The sequence below is a fragment of the Coffea arabica genome, chromosome 6c, assembly GCF_036785885.1.
Source record: "Coffea arabica cultivar ET-39 chromosome 6c, Coffea Arabica ET-39 HiFi, whole genome shotgun sequence".
Classification (NCBI taxonomy): domain Eukaryota; kingdom Viridiplantae; phylum Streptophyta; class Magnoliopsida; order Gentianales; family Rubiaceae; genus Coffea; species Coffea arabica.
In genome coordinates, this window is record NC_092320.1 from 965,324 (window position 1) to 987,170 (window position 21,847).

The 21,847-nt window shown below is 39.8% G+C and overlaps 4 protein-coding genes across 8 annotated transcripts; 3 read left to right on the top strand and 1 right to left on the bottom strand.

Moving 5' to 3' along the window:
* The first annotated feature begins 1,434 nt into the window (after positions 1-1,434).
* Positions 1,435-6,348, top strand: LOC113692801 (uncharacterized). The gene is made up of 5 exons (XM_027211370.2): positions 1,435-2,134; positions 2,523-2,634; positions 3,402-3,525; positions 4,098-5,009; positions 5,763-6,348. The coding sequence occupies exons 1-5, from the start codon at positions 1,951-1,953 to the stop codon at positions 6,162-6,164; spliced, it is 1,734 nt and encodes a 577-aa protein (XP_027067171.1). The 5' UTR covers positions 1,435-1,950; the 3' UTR covers positions 6,165-6,348.
* Positions 6,349-7,411: 1,063 nt separating this feature from the next.
* LOC113693663 (probable inactive receptor kinase At3g08680) lies at positions 7,412-10,255 on the top strand. The gene is made up of 2 exons (XM_027212256.2): positions 7,412-9,215; positions 9,434-10,255. The coding sequence occupies exons 1-2, from the start codon at positions 7,727-7,729 to the stop codon at positions 10,036-10,038; spliced, it is 2,094 nt and encodes a 697-aa protein (XP_027068057.2). The 5' UTR covers positions 7,412-7,726; the 3' UTR covers positions 10,039-10,255.
* On the bottom strand, positions 10,248-16,049 carry LOC113693664 (uncharacterized). Of its 3 annotated transcripts, none has more exons than XM_072051786.1 (13): positions 15,762-16,049; positions 15,531-15,619; positions 14,999-15,247; positions 14,531-14,593; positions 14,299-14,361; positions 14,104-14,166; positions 13,899-13,961; positions 13,693-13,755; positions 13,400-13,462; positions 13,175-13,237; positions 12,624-12,683; positions 11,438-11,578; positions 10,248-11,112 (listed from the first exon to the last, which is right to left on the bottom strand). In XM_072051786.1, exons 3-13 carry the CDS (start codon positions 15,221-15,223, stop codon positions 10,609-10,611), a joined length of 1,371 nt encoding a protein of 456 aa, XP_071907887.1. In that variant the 5' UTR covers positions 15,224-15,247; positions 15,531-15,619; positions 15,762-16,049; the 3' UTR covers positions 10,248-10,608. The 3 variants fall into 3 exon arrangements, with proteins under 3 accessions (XP_071907887.1, XP_071907886.1, XP_027068058.2); XM_072051785.1 differs by having other exon boundaries at positions 15,531-15,627; XM_027212257.2 differs by lacking the exon at positions 15,531-15,619.
* A 1,082-nt stretch (positions 16,050-17,131) lies between these two features.
* Positions 17,132-20,589, top strand: LOC113693788 (thioredoxin H9). 3 transcript variants are annotated; one of them, XM_072051794.1, is made up of 4 exons: positions 17,150-17,688; positions 18,199-18,321; positions 19,814-20,056; positions 20,178-20,589. In XM_072051794.1, exons 1-4 carry the CDS (start codon positions 17,668-17,670, stop codon positions 20,328-20,330), a joined length of 540 nt encoding a protein of 179 aa, XP_071907895.1. In that variant the 5' UTR covers positions 17,150-17,667; the 3' UTR covers positions 20,331-20,589. The 3 variants fall into 3 exon arrangements, with proteins under 3 accessions (XP_071907896.1, XP_071907895.1, XP_027068279.1); XM_027212478.2 differs by having other exon boundaries at positions 17,164-17,688; positions 19,814-19,936; XM_072051795.1 differs by lacking the exon at positions 18,199-18,321 and having other exon boundaries at positions 17,132-17,688.
* Positions 20,590-21,847: the final 1,258 nt, after the last annotated feature.

The following is a 21,847-nucleotide window of genomic DNA, read 5'->3' on the forward strand; positions in this document are numbered from 1 at the left end:
TTCTTAGTATCTACAATTAGTGACTCTTATCACGTTGCCTAACTGCAAGATAGTATTTTTTGCGTTGCTTAACCCCAATTGGTCTGGATAGGTTATAATTTTATAGGTTCGAGGAAACAGCAAGAAAGAGCTCTCGGTGGGAATTATAGAATAATGTTAGCTTTCTGCGTTGCTCTGGCTTTCTGCATTATCAACGACCTTCAATTTGATACGGTTTTATTGTAACACTGTGTGAATTGATTAATTATATCGTTTATCTTTTCATACTAAATTTTATATTTTCTCACAATGTACTATTATTTGTTCAACAAAAAAACCTCTTTCCCCATAGATACCAAATACCCGCGCGATGCGCAGGCACTCCCCCCTAGTATTTTAGAAAATATTTTGGAATATTTAAGAGTTGAAGAGTTTTTAGAATATATTTTGGAATATTTTTTAAACATTTAAAAAAAATTTAAGCTACATTTTTAGAGTACTTTTTAAAAATTTTAATGGTATTTGAAAAACTAATTTTTGAAAATCTCTTGAATCCAAATAGAGATTGTGTTAACACGAAAAATTTGGTTATTGTTTTGAAAACCGTCAAATTAATTCAAATAGGGGTGTGTATCCGATATTTTTGAATTGGATTTATGAAGTAGCTAATCATCCAGGTAGCCAGATGGTGATGATTTGGAAATAATTTTGCCCTTTTCCTAATTATATATATAATTATATAATTCGATCCAAGTAGCTAATCTCTCTCTCTCTCTATATATATATATACACACACACACACACACATATATAGTCTTGTTTTCCTTTTTCGTCTGTCCCAAATTGTAGTCAACTTTCCCATTAAGAAATGTAGTAATCTTTCAAATTGTCTAAAATACCCTTATTAAATATCTTGTTATTAATACATTGTTATTAAATACTAACCCACTACATTGAATACATTGAGCTTTTTCAATACTAACCCATTAGTTGTAGCTGATATTAATTGGCACTCTTCGTGATTAGCATAAGGGTATTTTAGAAAATTATTAATCTAAATTTATGTTTCCAATTAAATTAATTACACTTTCTTAATCTGTGTGAAAAAAAATCAAAACTAACAAACGGGACGGAGGGAGTAATATAAATATATAGAAATAGGGATAGAAATAAGCAATCGCATTGAATTAGTAGTGCTACTTACAACTCAGCCAAAACCCCCATAGGGTCGATCCCACTTCCCACATGCGGCTGCCGCTGCTGAGTGGTACAGTAGCATATTAGTAGTGTTTGTAGTATAGCATATTAGTAGTACTTTTGTTGTTGTGTTGTGTACAATAACGGTCGCAGTCCAGTCTGTCGTGTGCATATTTATTACTCCTACTTATATGCAGAAGATATAGATATAGATACATAGATAGAGATGTAAAGCGAGCCATCACATCCACACCGGACTCGCAGGACCTTTTCATTTTTTTTTTTTTTTTTTTTTTTTTTTTTGGGGTTTGGTCGGGGGAGGGAGGTGGGAGCGGTGTCTCTCTCTGAAAAATAATACTAATCTGTTTCCAATGATCCAAATAGGTTGGGGAGCGGTAGTGTAGCGCTGAGTCGTTGAGTTAGGAGTTTGGGGAGTTGAATCATGAATGGAGATCGAGAGAGCGGGATTGCGATGATGGACGTACATTTCACAATAAAGAAATTTTTAATTTTTTAATTTTTTTTTTACAGGATCTCTCTCTCACACACACACACACACACACACTCTCTCTCTCTCTAGCGGAGCTCCAGATGGTAATGACATGCATCTTTCATTTGCTTCCATTCATTTAGTTATTTTGTTCTGTTTTTCTCTGTATTTCGTCCTCGGGGAGATGCCCGATACATTTGGCATTCCGCCACCACCATTGCCCCTCCATTCTTCTTCTTCTCCCATCACCCATTGCCACCACCGCTATTAGTATTAGTACTACCATGAATCGGAGCTTGAAGGACTCCCTCATCTGCGGCCGCCGCAGCCTCTCCTCTCACCACCACCGCCGTGGCCTCAGCCTCAGCCTCAACGCCAACGACTCCCCTGACGACCACAACCACCTCGATCTCTTCTCTAAATCTCGCCGCAGCATTTCCCTTGCCTCTTCCGATGACTCGTCCGACGGTACGGTACCCTACTACCACCTCATTCCGCTTTCTTCTTCTTCTTCTTCTTCTTAGTTTCTAGCTGTCTATGCTATCGAAGGACTCTTTTTTTTTCTTCATATATGTTATCATTATTGATGGCTGATGTATGATTGGTGCGCTTTATTTAACCCCTGTTTTAATTTATTAGTTCACGCTACTACTCACATTTCCCCAATCACGACGCCTCACTTTCCTCCCATCCGCCTCCCAGATCGATCAGATCTCCGCCCCTCCACTTTCCATCTTTCCTATTTAGTCTACTCTAAACCCCTTGCATGTTTCTCAATTTTGATTAAAGCTAATCTGAATGCCTTCTTTTATTCGCATATGAATTACCACACATATACATATATATACTTGTGCAGTTTCTGTTAGACTGGGAAGACTCTCCCTTGGATCCCCTGCCAAACCCACCCCGAAGCCTGGATTGGACGATCTACTCTCATCTACCGATGGAGGCAAGCACGATTACGATTGGTGATAAACCAAACCCCGCTTTTTCTTTCCTGTTTAGTGCTAATGCCAGTATTAATTAAATTCGTCTTATTGCTGTTGTTAACTCTGCGCTACTTGCTACTAAAAGCTACTCACTCAATCTGAGAAATTTTATTTTTGTTGGTTCGACCAATGTGGTATTGCCAATTGGACAAATAAGGAACCACAAGTTTATTTGGATTGTATTTAATGTGGAAGATGTTCTTATTTATATAGAAAAAAAAAAAAAAAAAACTAAGCTTGCCAAGCAGTTGGCCTTGACTGACATAAAATTTCTCTACTTAATCTTATCTAATTCAATTTTTATTAAATCCCCTCTCCAACATTTTATCCTCTGTTACTATTTGTTCCTTTTTTTTGCCTATTCATAGGTTTTGAAAATTGTATTGCATTACCCTAGGATTTTTCTTCTTCCCATTTCGCGCCCCCTTCACCTTTCAAATTCTTCTGTTTTTTTTTATTACATTTTACTCCATACATATTTGCCTGTACAATTGTTCTTTAGACCGCTTGTCTGCATTTTGGTGCCACCTATTTCTGGTTTACAACATGAACATTTCATGCTTAATGCATCAAGCTAGCCAGAGGTCCTTGTTACTTGGTAACATTATATCAACATCATAAACTGTCAAGGCATTTCCCTCCATTGTGGACTCGTCACTATAGGTGGCCTAATGCAGAGTGGATTTTACTGAAGAACCTGATTATACATTTTCTGACTGCATTGACCTTCCCTTCCTTCTTCATAGGCTTCTTACTCCTCCTGGAACTCCTCTCTTTCCTACATCAGATGGAAATGAATCTCAAACTGTCCCCATGGCTTCAAGAACCACCTTGTTATCCAGATCTAGCTCCACGACCAAGGCTTCAAGGGTAACCTCTCTTCGTTTCACATAGGTTTCATCTTTCCATTGCTCTCTAGTTGTTGAATGTAATATTTTGGTGTATGTGAATGCTTCATGACTGAACTTGCTCCATGGTGGTATGAACAGTCGGTCTCCATGGCTTACTGAAAGATTTTGTGCTACTGTCTGGAGAAATTAAGCTAGTTTACCTAGTGCATATTGTCCATACTGATCAACAGTTGCATGGTCTGCCATATCAATCAATTGGTAAAAATGCATTCTCACATGATATGTATTGTATCATTGGCTTAAAATGATAAAGCCTTTTTGTCCGTATGTCTGGTAAAAATATTAAACAGTTGAAATTGCTTGTGGGTGCGGTTCACTCTCCCTTGCACATTTGTTTCATTGTTTTGCGTTGCAAGAGTAGGCTTACTGCTTTAAGCCTCTTAAGAGGTTTAGGTCCTCTCTTATTAAACTTGTCACTCGTCTTGCCAATCTCCTTGTTACTCCCGGAAGTCCTTTTCCTCAGGGTGAAGGTTTCAATTTTAATAGTGCATCTTGTTGAATTTAAATGGATGAAAAATTCGTTGGTTTCAGCTTTCAGTTTCTCAATCATCAGAGAAAGACAATCGTTCAAGACCCGCAAGAAGTAGCTCTGTGACTCGTTCGTCCATTTGTACCTCCCAATACAGCACATACTCAAATAAATCGAGCTCTATTCTCAACACAAGCTCTGCGTCAGTCTCGTCCTATATTAGACCTTCAACTCCTAGTAGCCGATCATCATCTACAGCAAGACCCTCGACCCCATCTTCCCGCCCGACACTGTCAAGATCGTCAACTCCTTCTAAAGCCCATCCAGCACCCACTGTTGCTTCTGCAGACAAAGTGAGGCCATCCCAGAATTCTAGACCTTCGACTCCAACTTCTAGGCCACAAATACCTGTGAATTTGAGCTCTCCTGCTGCTCGTTCTACATCTCGGCCATCCACACCTACTCGCCGGAATCCTGCACCTTCTTTGTCAGCTGCATCTGGATCTTCAAATTTGGTTGGACGTTCTCTTCAGAGTGGCCGGACTGTATCTTCCACATCACGCCCTAGTTCCCCGAATCCCCGTGTTCGGCCCACGCAACAGCCAATAGTTATCCCAGATTTTCCACTTGAAACACCTCCAAACCTACGAACAACTTTGCCAGATAGGCCACTCTCTGCTGGTAGGTCTAGGCCAGGTTTTACCGTCACCTTGAAAGGAAATGTAGAGAATTCGGGTGCTGCAAATTTGCCTAGGAGACAGTCATCACCCGTTGTTACCAGGGGAAGAGTCCCAGAACCTTTGTCAAGGGGCAGAATGCTTGCCAATGGGCAAGCAAATCATACCACAGAGTCTCACAGAGCTCCACATGTATCTGAGTTGCCAACCCGGAAGCCTGCAAAGACATCCACAGAGAGCACTGGGTTTGGGCGGACAATCTCAAAAAAATCTCTGGATATGGCTATTAGACATATGGTAAGTATGGCATTTTCTCGTGTGAAAACAACATATAGTTCTTTATGTCTTCCTCAACTAAATGGACATGGACTTGCCTTATAAACAATCTTGTTTCGTGAGCAGCTTTTTTTTTTTTTGGATGATTATGGCGTCTGGAAACTCTGGCTTTCATCTAAATCATAAATACAGTTTATTATTATTAGGACTGCTTCTCGCTTCCTCTGTTATTCACTACAGTGTTGCTTTGATTAACGACTATCTTTCACTGAAGAATCCATCCCCATGTTTTCCTAGATGTGCCTGTTCATGTATCATCTTTATTGAGGAATACATAGGGGAACTTGCATGTAGACCTCGAATGCATATCTCCTTACATGTAGGTTTAAGTTCTCCTGCTATTTGCTGTTATTGAACGGTGAAAAAGCTAAAAGAGTGAATATTGTCCAACCCTCTAGACACCCATACCTACCAGGAAAATAACAAAGAAAGTGACACATCCATAGAAGTGTGGAGGGATAAAAATCATTATGGATAAAAAGAAAGTAACATCATAACAAAGAGGTTTCTAAAAATAATTTCCGTGAAGAGAAAACTAAGCATGCTAGAGTGACACTACTGGTTCATTGATGCGGAGGGATCCTTGTTCAGCCTTCTGGGTGGCGCTAAGAAAAGGTCGGTGGGACCTAGCATAAACAATTTATTTTTCAGAATGTGGTTAGAAAGAATAAATTTATGGTTTGTTAATGGTTATTTGTTTATACTCTCTTTCAGGACATACGAAACGGGACCAGTGGAAATCGTGCTCTCTCAGGTTCGACCCTCTTCCCACAAAGTATACGATCCAGCAGTACCAAAGGCCAACTCGGTCCGACTGTGATTAAACAAGCTTCAGGCAATGGAGATGCCCCGATCTTCCATAATGGGGATAGTACAGAACATGGGAATTATCATGCCGGTAGGTATTTAGAAAACGGAAATGAGGAAGACAAGTCTCAATATCCGGCAAAACTGACAGTTGTTGACATGTATGAGAGTTCCCGGTATGACACCCTCCTACTTAAAGAGGATTTAAAGAACACTAATTGGTTGCATAGTTTAGACGATAAATCCGAGCAAGGAGCCATTTTTGACAGTGGATTTGAACCTCTACCGGAGCCGTTTGACCCCTTGTAACCTTACCTGCATGAAGTGCATTTCCGTGTGGCAGTGATTTTTTTTTTTTCCCCCTTGCATTATTTGGTAATATAAAGGTTGAGAGAGAGAAGAAAATGTGTTGAATAAACTGCTGCTTAGAAGTGCCAATTTATCATTCTATTGGTTGGTTGTTTGCCAACAAATATATTCTCCTTCATGCGCATTTGGCTGGCTGGCTTGCTTCAGCGATTGACGCCACCTGCGGATTTCACGAGTTCCTTGCGACACTTAAAACCTAAAAGTGGTTGAGAATTTTATTCTTTTTTTGGTTTGTTTGTTTGGGAGGAGAGGAGAGGAGAAGTTTATTCTCGGAGCGCGTAGTGCAATATTTGCTTCAGTCGGTGGTTGTCAGAATGCAGGTCTGGTTGGCTACTTGTTTGTGGACTCATTCCAGGGTAGTCAACCTTGTAAGAAGCTGGCCGAGGAACGATAATAGATAGAGTAGTAGCGGTAACGTATGAATTGCAACTTGTCGGGAGGAGCCCAAATCGGCCTCAGCAGCACAATGTTGTGGTCAAAGCAATGCGTATCTTTCACAACTTGACAAAGAAAAAAAGGGCAATTTGTGTTTCGACCCATGCGCCGATGGAAGCTTCTTCTTTTTTTTTTTTTTTTTTAATGAATATATATGTGTGTGTAGGAGCAGGTGTACTTACCAATGGAATACCTTAGCGAATGCATGCGTAGGAAGGGAGTAAAAGGAGTAGGATTACTTGAACAGAAATCCAACTGCCAAATAAGATTACTTGTGTTGGGTGATAAACATTTATAATTCACGTAGCAGTAGACTAGTAGCAGTAGTAGTAGTGTACCAGAAAAAGCCGTAGTGATGCCATGGTGATAAGAGCGATCTCTCGTAAACAAACTCCTTGACCGAAAAAAAGACAGCTGCCGTTTGTTTGCTTGACGGAGAAGCTGAACAATTAATTACTCCTCCTCCTCCTCCTCTAAATAGTAGTAGACTTAGGTTACCAATAGCAGTTAAATGTGAGCGGGCCCAAGAAGAAGAAGAAGAAGAATGAAAGAGTAAAATAGAAAAAGACAAGCAGGAGGGAGGGTGTGTTAGAGAGGAAAACGATGGCAAAATGATTGGGAGAAGATAAGAGTAGTCAACTCAAGACAGAAAAGGGTACAAGGAAAGGTCACCAAAAGTGTTTTAAGTATTTTTTACATCCACATCCACTGTTCCACATCTATACATTCAAGATGGAGACAACGTACATATATACATTCGACTTCAACCCCCCCAGAAATGAAACCTTCTTGTCATTATTATTCCTTTCATGCATCAAACAAAAACAAAAACAAAAAAAAGGTGCTAGCAACCTATATGATATCAACCTCTGCATAAGAGACCTCCATGCACTCGTGCATGCATCTTTTCCCAAACCAAAGAAAAGGTACACACATATCCACTCACGTCACTTCTGCTGCTACTATTGATCAAATGAATCAAGAAATTAGCTACTGTCCTGCGCAGTGATGCATGGCCGAGTGGTGTTGTGGGGAGCTTCAATTCACTCACTGTAGTAGCTAGTAGCATGTTGAGGCCGCGATATCAATATGGGGGGATCATATTGGCGCAGCTGCTGCTTCATGTGCTATTCCCAAAACATACTACTGTCGTCGCTGCCGCTGATCTAAGTTCAGACAAACAAGCCCTTCTCGACTTCGCTTCTGCAGTTCCTCATCCCCGTGCCAGGAAACTCGACTGGAATGCTCAACCTTCATCATCATCAGCCTGCAGGTCTTGGGCTGGCGTCACCTGCACCGCCAACGCCACTCGTGTCCTTGAGCTTCGGCTTCCGGGCTTCGGGTTTGATGGTCCTATCCCCCGCAATACCTTAGGGAGGCTCGATGCCCTGGCCTCCCTCAGCCTTAGATCCAATCGCCTCTCCGGGGCTCTTCCCTATGATATCCTCTCTCTTCCTTCCCTCCGCTACCTCTACCTCCAACGCAACAACTTCTCTGGCTGGGATCTTCCAACCCCATCCTCCTCCATCTCTCTCTCTCCTCAACTCACCTTTCTCGATCTCTCCTTCAATTCCTTCCCCGGCAACATCCCCGATCAACTCTTCACCAATTTGACCTTTCTCGCTGGATTGAATCTCCAAAACAACTTGCTCACAGGACCTATACCTGATCAACTCGGCCAGCTACCGGCCCTCGTCCACTTAAACCTCAGCTTCAACAACTTGACCGGTTCCATCCCACCTTCTCTGCAGCGCTTCCCCGCTTCCTCATTCCTGGGAAACTCCTTACTCTGCGGAAGGCCCCTCAACCAGCAGTGTCGTGCTCCAGTTTCACCATCGATACCTCCTTCTTCCGCCGTACCATCACCTTCTCCTTCTCTTGCTCCTCCTCCTCCTCATTCTTCTTTCGCACAGTCTCCTTTGCCATCCTCACCGCCCCCACCACCACCAGCTTCTTCTCAAAAGCATAATAAGTCAAAGTTAAGTACTGGTGCAATTGTTCCCATTGCACTCGGAGCTTGTGCATTCCTGATTCTCCTGGTCCTAGTAATAGTGTTCCAATGCTGCATGAATAACAAGAAAAGAGATTCAGAAACAAGTGCTAGTGCAGTACTGGTGAGAGTTAATCCCTTCCGCGGAGGAGGAGGAGGAGGAGGAAAAATCCATGAGGCGAAGCAGCTTAAGGAGGAGGGGGAAGGCTACTTGTCTAGGAGCGGCGAGGCCGAAAAGAACAAATTGGTTTTCTTGCAAGGAGAAGGCAATTTTGATCTGGAAGACCTCTTGAGAGCGTCAGCTGAAGTACTGGGAAAGGGAGCTTCCGGGAAAACCTATAAGGCGACCTTGGAGGATGGAACTACCGTTGCCGTGAAGCGGCTCAAAGAAGTGGCGGCGGTGGTGGGAAGAAGGGAATTTGAACAACACATGGACAATGTTTGGAGGGTCAATCACCATCACCACCCCAATGTTGTCTCCCTTCGTGCTTATTACTATTCCAAAGATGAGAAACTCCTCGTCTACGATTTCGTCCCCTCGGGCAGCCTGTCCACATTATTGCATGGTAATCGTTCGTATATAGCCAATGATATATATATATACTGTAACCTCACCCCCCCCCCCTTTTTTTTTTGGCAGCTGTTATCATCATCTATTAGTGTCTATATAACAACTGATGGTATATAACGAGGCTTTTGTTTATGCTTTCGAGTCGAGAGTCCCATCTATTTGTGAAATAAATTCATTCTCGTTTTTTTAATGTGCGTGGACATATGTATGCAGGAAATAGGGAGCCCGATGGAAGGAGAAGGCTGGATTGGAAATCCAGAGTAAAGATTTCGCTTGGAGCCGCCAGGGGCATTGCCCACATCCATTGTGTTGCCGGTCGGAAATTGAGTCACGGAAATATCAAGTCCTCCAATGTCCTGCTCACCCAAGACCTGAGTGGGTGCGCCTCTGATTTCGGTGTTACCCCAATCGTGGGTTTACCTCGTAGAAGTTCCGGATACAGAGCACCTGAAGTGAGCGAGACGAGGAAATACACTCAGATGTCCGACGTTTACAGCTTCGGTGTGGTCCTGCTCGAATTGCTAACGGGGAAAGCACCCGTTGTCCAACCAGCAGGGCAGGGGCAGGGGCAGGATGGGGTAGTAGACCTACCGAGGTGGGTGCAATCTGTTGCTAGAGAAGAATGGACGGCGGAGGTGTTTGACGCTCAGCTTGTCAAGAATCCGGATATTGAAGACGAAATGGTGCAGATGCTGCAGATCGCAATGGCCTGTGTAGCCAGGACACCCGACATGAGACCCAATATGGAGCAAGTTGTGAGAATGATCCAGGAAATACGGCAACCCGATCCCGGGAACAGGCCTACATCCGCCGATTGACGAGGAGACCTGGAGAACCTGCTGTGGCACTTACTACTAATAAGAATGTTCCCATTCTAAGTAACTATTAAGTTGTCTGCGAAGACCCCCATTCTTCTTTCTGTTTGATCTCTGATGGGGGATTATTTTTCCTTCCGCTTCTTGAATTGGTTCGACAGCCGCGCAAGCAATCAGAAATGTGTACATCTTTCTCATGAAACATGTTACTATTGTCAAACTCTGATTTCAAAATGTTCTTCAATAACATCCCAACGGAAGGGAAGAACCCTGGTTACATCAAAGTATGTCCATCACTACTATCTATAACCAAACAAGGTGTTCTGAATTCGAGAATACAATCTAGAAAATTTCCCCTCAAGATATCTCTTCCTATCTTCTTTTCAGAGGTTGGAAAGGAAAAAAAAAAAACACAATCAATTTGCTCTCAAGAAATGATTGAGCACTTTTCCATCCCAACCAATGAGTGACCAATTTGTTACTCGCGACAACTACGGTTAGTCCCCCCCGCCCCCTCCGCCCTTAATAACTTCCCTCGTATTTCTACTTCCCATCAAGTGACGCTTACAAAATCTAATTTACAGAGTTCTTCTCCACCAGATCAGCACCACTAACATATCTAGCGACAAAAGAAATTAAACGGAATGGAGCACCGATCAGTGGAGCATCTGAGAGCGGTACTACAGTCTTTTCAGCATTACTGGTAGCCTCCACATCTGTCTTTTTGTTTTCATTCTCATCCAATGGAATTTGCACAATTTCATCTGAATTGGTCATTTCAGAGGATTCCGTAACTAGCATATCTTTTTTGTCATCCAAATACTCTCCTTCGCCCCTCGCATCATTGTTGACGTTATTTTCTGGCGACTGCACTTCATTATCAGGCACGAGCATCTTGGCATTGGCTTCGTCCATTGAATCGTTAGCAGGACAACTTTCTTGTGCTTCAATAGCTCCAACCATCAGATGCGGCCCAACAGCTGTACTATCAGCAAGATGAACTGTTGTTGGCATTTCAGCTGAAGGTACTTCTTGTTGCAGACCATTGCGATCAATTTCAACGTACAACTCATTCATCTGAGACAGTATATCAAAACCACAAACCCAAATGTTATGAACACCACAAAGATGGTTAAACACTGTTTAACTTTTACTGCCACACAACAGTTCCATTCATTAATCTGACCAAAATTTTAATAAAGAGACACGAGAAACAAGAATTACTCTGGCAATGGAAAATCATCATTAAAAGGAGTGAGGCAAGAAAATCTCACTAATCTGATCACATAAGACAATAGCTACATTCACTTGACCCATATCCCTGTAATTCTTTCTTGCACATTGTAATAACAAGTCATCCATGATAATAACCATCCATGTAACCAGATTATAGGAAACTAACCATTTTGCTATCACTAGATGACTGAGAAACAATGGCAGTTCGGTCTAAACTCAGAATCTGTGACTGCAGACCGGATATATTTTCCGTCAACAGATGGTTTTCTTGTAACAGACCATTCCTTAATTCTTCCAACTCCATCACCTGTCAAGCTTTGATTTTAATATCTATATCAGAATAAATACAAACATTCTCCCCTATACAGGATCATGCAACATGAAAATATGTGCACAACATTGTGTCATTCACATCTCAAGGGCAATAACAGGAAAGATAAACGAAAAAGGAAATCTCAGAATTATGCCTCTTTAAGTGAGAAAGTTGGATGGCGGGATAACTGACAACAGGGTATTTTAAGCGAGAGAGAGCAAGCCTTGAGAGAAGACTTCCATTGACGTTGTCACTCATAGCTCACCTACTCTAGCCATCTAAATGCAAGATCTTAATATCCGTGCTTTACAGCACCAAACACCTCCATGCTATTTCAACATTTGTTCAGCATTGAGGCACCAACCATCCACCGGAGAAAAATAAGTATATCATCTACAACTTGATTTGCTTTTACTTGGAAAAATATCCTCAAGCTCAAGTGAAATATGTAGTCAATATCAAAATAACAGTCATCTTAAGAAACGTGACTAACTATTATGGTGTAGTATTCAACGTAATAAATAATTTGGACAGTCCAAAAGAGGAAACTGACGAATCTAGGAACAGAATTATATTCTAATACATCATCTGCACAAATGGCATGCTACATATACTATCGTGCAGTTACACTACCATAAAGAACACAAGGAAATTTAATGTATTACTGAAAATTTTAGAAAGAGAAATAAACATGATCTGTCTCCTGCAACTGCCACTAAAGTTAAATATAAAAGGTCCAGGTTTTTTTCCCTTTTTTTTTTTTTGCTTCTCTAGATTGATTTTAATCTTAACAGAAACCATTCTCTAACTTATGAATAAACCATGCTACGGTCCATAAAAGAGGTCTAACAGGAAAAAGAAATTTTGCATGGGCAGACATTGGTTGGCAATTAGGGATAGGAAGTTAGGAAAAGGAGAGGAATAGAAATTAGTACACTCCCTCCATGCTTTCACCTGCACTCTTTCAGTATGATGAAGGAAAGAGGAACTGGAGAGGAAACAAAAACATCAACTAAAGCAATGTTATGGAACACTATACCTGAGATTTTAGTCGCGTGTTATCACCATTTAGCTTGGCAATTACTTCCTTGGATGAATTCTGTTAAGGGAAAAACAAAAATTAGATCCAAAGCTAAGCAAACTACCCACATCCCTCCCCACTCCGAGGCATTAGACAATCAGGAAAACGAATATGGAACAGGAAACAAAAATAAGAAAATCAATTGGATTAAAAAACAATGATTTCATTGTGACATTTGGAACCAACACTGCAGAAGTGAGAATAAAAATGAGTTCTCATGTTCTTATTTGACAACTATACCAAATAAAGAAATAACAAGTTGTATAATAAGAGTTTTTACCACCACTAGAGCCAAATGCAAGTCAAATACATGAATTTAGGATCTAAGAACATCAAAGCAAAGAGGAAAGGCTTAACTATTATAGCAAAAAACAAAAGAGAATGAAAAGAAAGGCAAATCAGAAATAGCAATGCAAAATTAAAGTGGAAAGGGAAGGAAGAGCAGAGAATTCTAAAAGTGTACCATTAATATATACAAGCCCACGCATGCAGATGCAAGTATCTATTACCTCCTGCAATATCCATGAATCTCGCTCTTCCTCCATTTGTTTTACAAATTCCTCTAGGCTTACCTGTCATTGATTACAAATTTATCTATTATAATAAACGACAGAAGTACTTTTGAAGTAACAAGAAGCAACATAAGCTTTTTAAAAAAATTCAAATACAGCCTAGCAAAAGACTATTTTGGACAAGCAATGAGGAGGGTAAGTGTGAATTGCAAAGCCAATTACCTTTTTTGAGCTCAATGTTGCAGCTTCAACCATAAGGTGGTTAATTTTCTCTTCAAAGTGAGCCTGAGAGAAACTAGGAATGACATCACAACCATAGTTTTAAGGTAAAACAGAGAAATCCTGATTCCCAAAAATAATTTTATTCTTGAGAATGCTATGACTAGTTATACTGTCAACCTGCCTGAATGCTGAGAACTAGACTCACCTAACCAATATGTAAAATACAGAGAACACAGAAGACAAGAAAAGTAGCATTGGAGTCCAAATGTTCAAAGATTATAACCCTTCTTTACCTCTTTGTGATACCAAGATTCCTTCTCACTTGTCAGGTGTCCTACTTCAGCCTCCAAAGCACTCTGAGGAACATCAAGTGGATACACTATTAGATAAGAGTATATCTCTTTAGCCATATGAAAAAACAAAATATGCTTATACAATGAGCACTGGCATATGAGAAAAACACGCATCCACAAAACTCAATCTTAAAGTCTTCAATTACCTCTTTCTGCATGTGAGCATCCTTTTCCATCTGCATTTGTTGAATTTTTTGTCCTAAAGCATCCTGTGATAGATTTGTCAACCAATAACCAGAGAGTCAGCAATTAGCTAGACGAAATGCGGTATACTAAAAAATATTCTTTAAAATAAATTAGCTCCAGTATTGCAATAACCATGAATCACCCAACTCTACCAGCTTTTCTTACCACTTTTAGCATGAAAGCATCTTTTTCTTTTTGTAACTGTAAAATTTGCTCTTCAAGACTAGCCTGCAAAGAATCAAATCGTTATCATACATTAATACATGTAAGAAAAGAAAAAAATCCAAAAAAAAAGGAACAATAAGAGACTTAAATACCAACACTAAGTTTCCATTCCTCAATAAGAATAGCTTGCATTACCTCTCTCTGCACGTGTACAGCCTTCTCGTTTTGCAATTCTTCAATTTTCTCCAGCAGGGTAGCCTGCATAACCCACAGACACCAGTAGATTACATTTGGAAAAGATAAATGAATATCCAATCTAACACCCAAGAAGAAACATAACTCCATCCGTTTAATTGTAGATTACACACATATAAACAGATTTGGCATTGAAATACCTCTCTGTGTCTAATGAATTATTTATGTTTACCTCTTTTTGTAAGATTGCATTTTTTTCTTGTAGTAATATTTGAATTTTCTCTTCAAAGATAACCTGTAAAAGACCAGATATTACTGAGTTATCAAATGTAGCAAAACACAACACTATCATCATAACATATTCAATTCGGAAAAGCTACACGAGTTTGCTCCACTGACAACGACCAGTTTGCAATGTCACACCCAAAGGACAAGCAAAATAAGTAATGAATTGCAAAATAATTTAAAAGCCGAATCCTAGATTAGAGTGAGTAGTAAAATTGCACAGTGCAATGAGATACAGCAGCCAGCATTCAGAAATGAAAAATAACAGAATCGAAAAAGGGCAAGTCAAAAGAAGAAGTTGACAGCATTAACAAGCAAATAAGACTTGATTATTATGAAAATACAACACATGAAAATGTAACTTCTACAGAGAAAGCAGCAAGCGGAGTACGAGGGTGATTGAAATGAGACATACACCATGTGGGTTCAAAGTCATTCCAGATGCAGTATCATCTTCTTGAGCATCTGGGTTGTCAACCAGAGCTGAACTAATCTTGGCAGATTCAGTAACAGGAATGTGTTGAGCAGAAGGAGAAACGGAAAATGCTCCAGGAGCATCACCTGGAGCGGAATCTGCCGTTGTTTTATTCTGCTTATTCTTTCTTTTCTTGTTCTTCTTTTTCTTCTTGTCGTCTTCCATCGAGGACAACAAGATCAAAGATGTCTAAAAATTCCAAAAAAAAAAAGGCAGCTTTTTAGTTGCTTCAAGCTGATCTGGAAAGCAGGCTACAGAGTCTAAACAGCTAAGTCTATATAAGCAGTAGTCTATAATTTTTTTCCCTGGAGAATGCAGAGAGGTGGCTATAAAATTATGAAGATAGAGAAAGAAGGTCCTCGTCCTTTAAGTTTCTGGATGCACTGCTTGGGTTAACTTGATTAAACAGTTAAAATCCAATTCAAGAAATTGAAGAGTCAAAATTCAAGGAAATGAATTTCTGAAAGGCGACCTCTTTCTTTGTTATTGTCGCTTTGATGCAGAGAAGTAGTAGAGTCTGTTGATTGTTTCAATCGTAGCATAACACGGATGATGGATCCCCTATACGCCTTATATTCATTGGAATAGGAAAAGCAAAGCCAAAAAAAAAAGAAAAAAGAAAAAAAGATCAAGGAGTTCGAAAAAGTTTCAAGGATTGATTTAAAGAAATAGAGAGGTAAAAAGCGGTGATGTAGATACGTACCGAAAAGGAAAGTGGTGGGGAATGCGGAGGAAAATGTGGTGGTGGTAGTGTTCCCGGAATTCTTGAAAATACGATACCAGCAATAGCCTTTTGCCCAAACAAGAGTAACAGCTGTCCTCCTTCCCTTGCAAGAATTCGAAAGAAGAACGGCCCCTTGGAAAATGGGAAAATGGGAAAAGCTTCGGAGATTTACCGGAAGAGAACAACCCCCTTTTAATGCCACCAGTGGTAGAAAGACGTAGATGCCGAGCGTGGCGGGTAAAAAGACGTAGATGCCCAGTTTAGTAGAATTATTTGCGTGGGAAAATCGCCAATTTAGTCCATAAACTTTTTTTTCCTATCAATTTAGTCCCTATACATTATTTATAGCCAATTTAATTCTTAAACTTATATTTCGGTTCCAATCAAGGAGTTTAGCGCGGCGGCACCACCACATAATTTCCATCGGCTTCCCAATCGAGCAACCCATAAGGGTATAATATGTAACTTATGATTTTTCTGTTTAATATCATATATTAAAATTGTCATACTTCAATTCTTATACTACAAAATACCAAATAATAATTATTAATCATCTTTAATTATAGGCACTAAACCCTCGCGCGTCGTGCGGGCTTTTCTCCCTAGTAAAGTGTTAATAAGCAGATTACAATAATCTATGTTCTTGAGCTCCCTTATGCCCAATCTTCTTCTGAACTCCAATCATGTGTTCACTTGAGTGGTGATGCCTATTTTCTCATAGCATATAATTCTTCAGACAAATTTCCTTTAATTTTCTCAGAATTCTCAATTGAATATCAGATTGAACTTAAAAACAGGAAAAACAAAAGAGATACGCTAAATCAAAACATCAGACATTTTCAGACAAAAACCAACCAAACCAGAACGAAACCAAACACGGTAGTCAAATCAAAGCCTTCAAGTCACACGGTAAGCACAACATAAAAGATGAGGGCAAAACTTTACAAGAAAACCACACATTCTCAAATCATAACCACAAGAAGAATGAAAAATATATTAATATTACTAATAATAATAAGAGTCAAAGCAAGCCTAACTTTTTTTTGACTTTCTTGAGTTGACGACTGCTAGGAATGTGCCACAAGTTGGAAGATGTTTTTGTTGCTTTGTTGTCATCATCATCAATCATCATCATGCATTTTAGTTTCAGCCCACTCCATTGGGGGGTAAGGATTGGCTTACCCACTACTACTACTACTACTTTACTAATAGTGGTGTAGTATTAAAAATAAATAATTTTTTTTTTAATTTTTAAATGTGGGAGTTTTTTTTGGGAATTCCGTAATCTGGCCGCATCTGATCTGATCTGAGCTACTACTATTTGCTAACAATAATGATGATGCATTTAATTGTATAGTATACGACGGACTAATAATCATCGGTAAATTTTGGGGATTGGTAGCTAATGCCTGATAATGGGACAACGTTGTAACAGTACTGGCTGGGATTTCAGTCGCAGAAAGATCATTTTGGTTTTCGCCAAAATGAGGGATTGGATTAAATAAACTCTCTCTCTCTCTCTCTCTCTCTGTATTTGAGTATTTCCAATTTCTGCAGTTATCCTAAAATCGCTTTACCAAATACTCCTTCACTCAACCCTTTCAGATCATCACTCTCTTCTGCTTCCTTCGTCGTCGCCTGCTGCTTTTACAATCCAACCGTAAAATCTTGTACACGCAGCAAACGGCGGAAACAAAAACAAAATTTTGGGGATCCGTCTAATAATTAATAACAACAACAACAACAATCCCTAATCCCAGCTCATTTCGATTCCCATTGCCGTAGCAGATTTGTTTCAGATTTCTGGGGTGGACTGGATTCTCTTCATTTCATTTGCTCCGCTCCCCTTCACGAGAATTATCCCCACTTGGCTGTCGAGTATCAAATGGGCTGTTGCTTGCCTAAGGTATATTTCCGTTTCTTCCTCAGCTCTCCTCTCTGCCCGGGTCCACAAGAAAAAAAAAAAAAAAAAAAAGAACGACACCCATCCTCTGGTGATCGGCCCGAGTCTTCCACTGGGATGTTGATAATTTTATTGATTATGGCATGCTTTGCTAGTCGCACCGATAAATAGTTCTCTGGTTTACAGCATATGGTTGGGCTATGGTCTGTGCCTAAAACACGTCTAATCTCCCCCTATTGACGAATCACTTTAGGATAATTGTCAACATACTCAAATATGTTGACTTGTTCTAGAGTAGGTAGAAATCAAGGATTTAAGCTCTCAAACTGATATAGACGTACCTGACCACAGTGTAGGATGTTAGTATACAGTTTTGATCTTGGAGCCACGCTAGGAAAAGGTAAGTGAGAGATAGAAGAGGAAGGTGAAATTACACAGTTTTTGGTCTTTGTTGTCTTCTGGATACCATTTGTTTGCTTTTGACAAATTGTTTCTCTGGTTTGACACTTAAAGCCAAAGAATGATGGAGATGAATCTGTCCACAATGCTGAATTCGTGGGTGGAAATGTGCACCTGATTACTACAAAAGAAAGCTGGGATCAGAAACTAACAGAAGCAAAGAGGGATGGCAAAATCGTGAGTTCTATTGACACTCACCACTTCCTTGTTTAGCCTTCATCCAAATTATGTAGTTATGTCCGCATGTTCTGCTTGTTTATCTTTTAGACGAATTTACCTTGGCATACACATGATTTTCATTTAGTCATCGTTTTATAAGTCTATATGGAGAGGTTCTGCAAAGTTTCTGGGCTTTACTTGTTCACTTTCTGAGAAGCAAGCAGCACAAGATGTGAGACACTTCATCAAAGGCAAAGGATGTTGCAAATTCTTATTGTTGCCTTTTAGATTTGGGAACCTTGGATAGCTAGTGATCAGCTTTGTGTCAAGGTACCGTCGAGTGCTGACTGTTCTTTGTGTTGGTAAAACTGTTGTAACCTAACCTCTGTCAATGGTATTCTGTGTTTGGAGAAAATGAGGGAGTACTGACCTCATTTAGCTAGTACTGGTCATAGATTTTGTGTAGTATTTGTATCTCGAGTTGGACAGTAACCTGGTATTTCTTTCCACATACGAGTCTATCAGATGGTGAGTATTATCGTTATTTTACCCAATTGGGTTCATGATCATAACTTCAGTGAGAGGTTTTCTAGCGTACTAAGTCTTATGGCTGCTTTGTTAGAGGGCATGTAATTGTGAATGGCAGTAGTTTAGAGGGCATGTAACTGCCTAGCATAACTAGATAATCCTTGGGGGGACGAATTTTGATTAGTGTCATGAACTTATAAACTACTGGAAGCGAGGCACAAAGCTAGAGTAGAGCAGCTTTCATCTTGCAGGTGGATATCTTGGGAAAATCGGTTGTCACAGGAGTAAGCATCATTTCACTGGGTAGAGTATTCGTCTTGCCTATGCTGGAAATTTGTAGTTCAAGTACTCAGTTTTTCGACTGCATTGCTATGGAAAAGAGGTACCTTTGTGGTCATAATCATGCGAGGCTTGCATTTAGATGTTTCTTTTTTCCCTGTGCACACGTTGTAGTGCTCAAAGATATGCAGAAGGGGCCCGATATTGAACTGCTAGGAGGAAAAAAGATTTGTCTGCGTCAGTAGGTTTGTGATGGAATTGGGATCTAGCAGCACTCCATACTCGGTTCTCCATGAGAATGTTACCGTGTTTCTCTGCACTTTTAATTAATTTCAGATTTCTTTATGGTTGGGAATTGGTTTCTTTAAATTGACAAGACTTTGTTTGTATCATAAGTGCCTGTCTTACTGTAGCTTTCAAGTGCATCAGTGACATGGACATCCCGGGGGATTAAGGTGGACAGTTTGGACTTGTTAAAAAAGCCATGTGGGTTACAAATGAAAGAGAAATATTGACAAGCAGCTTGCACACACTTTGAACTGGATGTAGAGACGTAGGAAATGAAGCTAATGCCCTTGTAGTGGAACTACTAGGTGCCATTCTTAAAGGGGCTCTGCAACTGCAGTCTAATTTGGTGTTTATTGATTTATTCTGCTTGCGCTTGCTTTACGTGCGTTCCTAATGTGGTTCAAATGCTGGGCAGGTTATTGCAAATTTTAGTGCTTCCTGGTGCGGCCCTTGTAGAATGGTTGCACCATTCTACTGTGAGCTATCGGAGAAACATCCAACTTTGATGTTCCTGACGATTGATGTTGACGAACTAACGGTAAGCGATGATGCAACTGTAATTTGGTCAGATGCGACGGGAAATCATGCTATGAGAATATTTGCCGCTGGCAGTTTTGGATGGATTACCTGCGATTATGCTGTTATGTCAATACAAGAAGTATTTTTTTAAATTTTGTTTGTAATTAATCTGATGAATGTAGGATTTATATTTTTACAGAATAGCAGCTTTTTCTTGGGGCTGCATAATTCATCTTATATAGTAGTGTACTTGGTTTCAGGAATTCAGCGCATCGTGGGATATCAAAGCAACACCAACCTTCTTCTTTCTAAAAGACGGACAGCAGATTGACAAACTTGTGGGTGCCAACAAGCCAGAGCTGCAGAAGAAGATAACCTCCATAGTAGATTCAGAGAGTACGCTGCAGAAGTAGTTATTGCACTGGCTGGCACACGTATAATATAACAAGACTTTGTCAATATGCAAGTACTAGTTGATATGGTTGTGAGTTGTGAAACTCGGGCCCTGTGATTTTGTCGATTCGATTATCTTTTTAATTTCTTTTTTTTTTTGTGTGTTTTGTTTCCCATCCATCTCATCTCGTTGAAAGTGTTACTGTATGTTTTTTATTTTTATTTTGAGATCTTTTAAAACATTTGTCATATTGAAATGGTATGATGAAATTATTATTATTCTTAAAAGTTAAAAATTTTTCAACCAAATAATTGGGCGAGAAAGAGAGAGTAGTAATAAAAAGAGTGACTACTAGTACTAGAATCAGGGAGTGGTAATAAGAACCAGAAGTGACTGACAACATGATTTAAGAGAGCCAGCTGTGTTGTGGGACCTTGTCAGTCAGTTTAATACTGTAGTAGCGTAAGTAGTACACTATTTACTACTACTCCGGACCCAGATACCCACAGCCCCTTTCCCTTCCCGGAGTTGAGACTTGAGAGAGAGAGCGGCAATCACGTTGGCCCAATTCTAATCTATATTAGCTGGTCAAACACATAGTATTAGCTTAGCTGCCAAATCAAACGATCAAACAATAATCTCTCTCTCTCTCTCTCTCTCTCTCTCGGCTGCCAATAAGTTCCACACGCATTCTCACAAAAACAAGAAGCATCTATTAAGTTCCACCCCCACCTCACCGCACTTTTTAAAAAACTAGGAGGGGATCACCGCGCATCTAGTTTCATGCTGCCCAAAAAATGCCCAGGTTTTCAAGTGGAAATAGCATAAAGCATATGAGTTGCGTCTGAGCAACTTAGCTATAAAATGATTAAGTTTTTAAATAAGTAATGGTATAAGAAAACGTGAGTATATAAAAGTTTGCATCCAACATGGTGTTGAGAAAAAAGGTTATAAAGGAAAAATCGAGGTGAGTAAAATTGTAATTAATTTGTATGGTTTTGTTTCGTGTAGAGATGGGACGAAGTGTTGGCAAGCTATTCATTATGCTATTTTACTGCAGAAGATTGATCATTTTTGTTGATTTTAAATTTACAATAAGAATTGATTTTGATGTTGTTCAATTGTCTTGTAATCGAAGTTTATTGTTTCTTCATAGCGAATGGAAATGTCTGCTAAAGGAAGTTTATTCTTGGGAGAATGGGTTAAGTAGGCGATGATTAGAAAGGTGGAATTGTTAGCGTACATGGTTTTCATGTTAGAGTAAATAAAATTGATCACTGATTATGCGAGAAGAAAATTAGTGGGAATAATAACTGTTAGGTATCTGTAATGTATTTGTTGCATGCATAATTTCATATGACTGCCAGTTAAATGTAATCAGGTGAAAGGGATAGCGTGCACTTTTGTTTTTCAGGTGCACGTGCATATGACTGCCATTATAAAGCTATTTTTGGGCAGACATAATCAGCACGAAGGAGGAAAACGTTCAAGAAAACCTTGTAACATTATAGAAGGGTGTAACAACATGGACCAAAT

Excerpts from the sequence above, each read along its gene's own strand:
- LOC113692801 (XM_027211370.2), top strand. The coding sequence starts at position 1,951 with ATGAATCGGAGCTTGAAGGACTCCCTCATCTGCGGCCGCCGCAGCCTC. Across the intron at positions 3,526-4,097 it reads CCACGACCAAGGCTTCAAGG|CTTTCAGTTTCTCAATCATC; the intron begins GTAACCTCTCTT and ends CGTTGGTTTCAG. Across the intron at positions 5,010-5,762 it reads ATATGGCTATTAGACATATG|GACATACGAAACGGGACCAG; the intron begins GTAAGTATGGCA and ends ACTCTCTTTCAG.
- LOC113693664 (XM_027212257.2), bottom strand. The coding sequence starts at position 15,223 with ATGGAAGACGACAAGAAGAAAAAGAAGAACAAGAAAAGAAAGAATAAG. Across the intron at positions 12,684-13,174 it reads ATTCATGGATATTGCAGGAG|AATTCATCCAAGGAAGTAAT; the intron begins GTAATAGATACT and ends TTCCCTTAACAG. Across the intron at positions 11,579-12,623 it reads ACACGCGACTAAAATCTCAG|GTGATGGAGTTGGAAGAATT; the intron begins GTATAGTGTTCC and ends AAAGCTTGACAG.
- LOC113693788 (XM_072051794.1), top strand. The coding sequence starts at position 17,668 with ATGGGCTGTTGCTTGCCTAAG. Across the intron at positions 17,689-18,198 it reads TGGGCTGTTGCTTGCCTAAG|CCAAAGAATGATGGAGATGA; the intron begins GTATATTTCCGT and ends TGACACTTAAAG. Across the intron at positions 18,322-19,813 it reads CAAAGAGGGATGGCAAAATC|GTTATTGCAAATTTTAGTGC; the intron begins GTGAGTTCTATT and ends AATGCTGGGCAG.
- LOC113693663 (XM_027212256.2), top strand. The coding sequence starts at position 7,727 with ATGTTGAGGCCGCGATATCAATATGGGGGGATCATATTGGCGCAGCTG. Across the intron at positions 9,216-9,433 it reads CCTGTCCACATTATTGCATG|GAAATAGGGAGCCCGATGGA; the intron begins GTAATCGTTCGT and ends ATATGTATGCAG.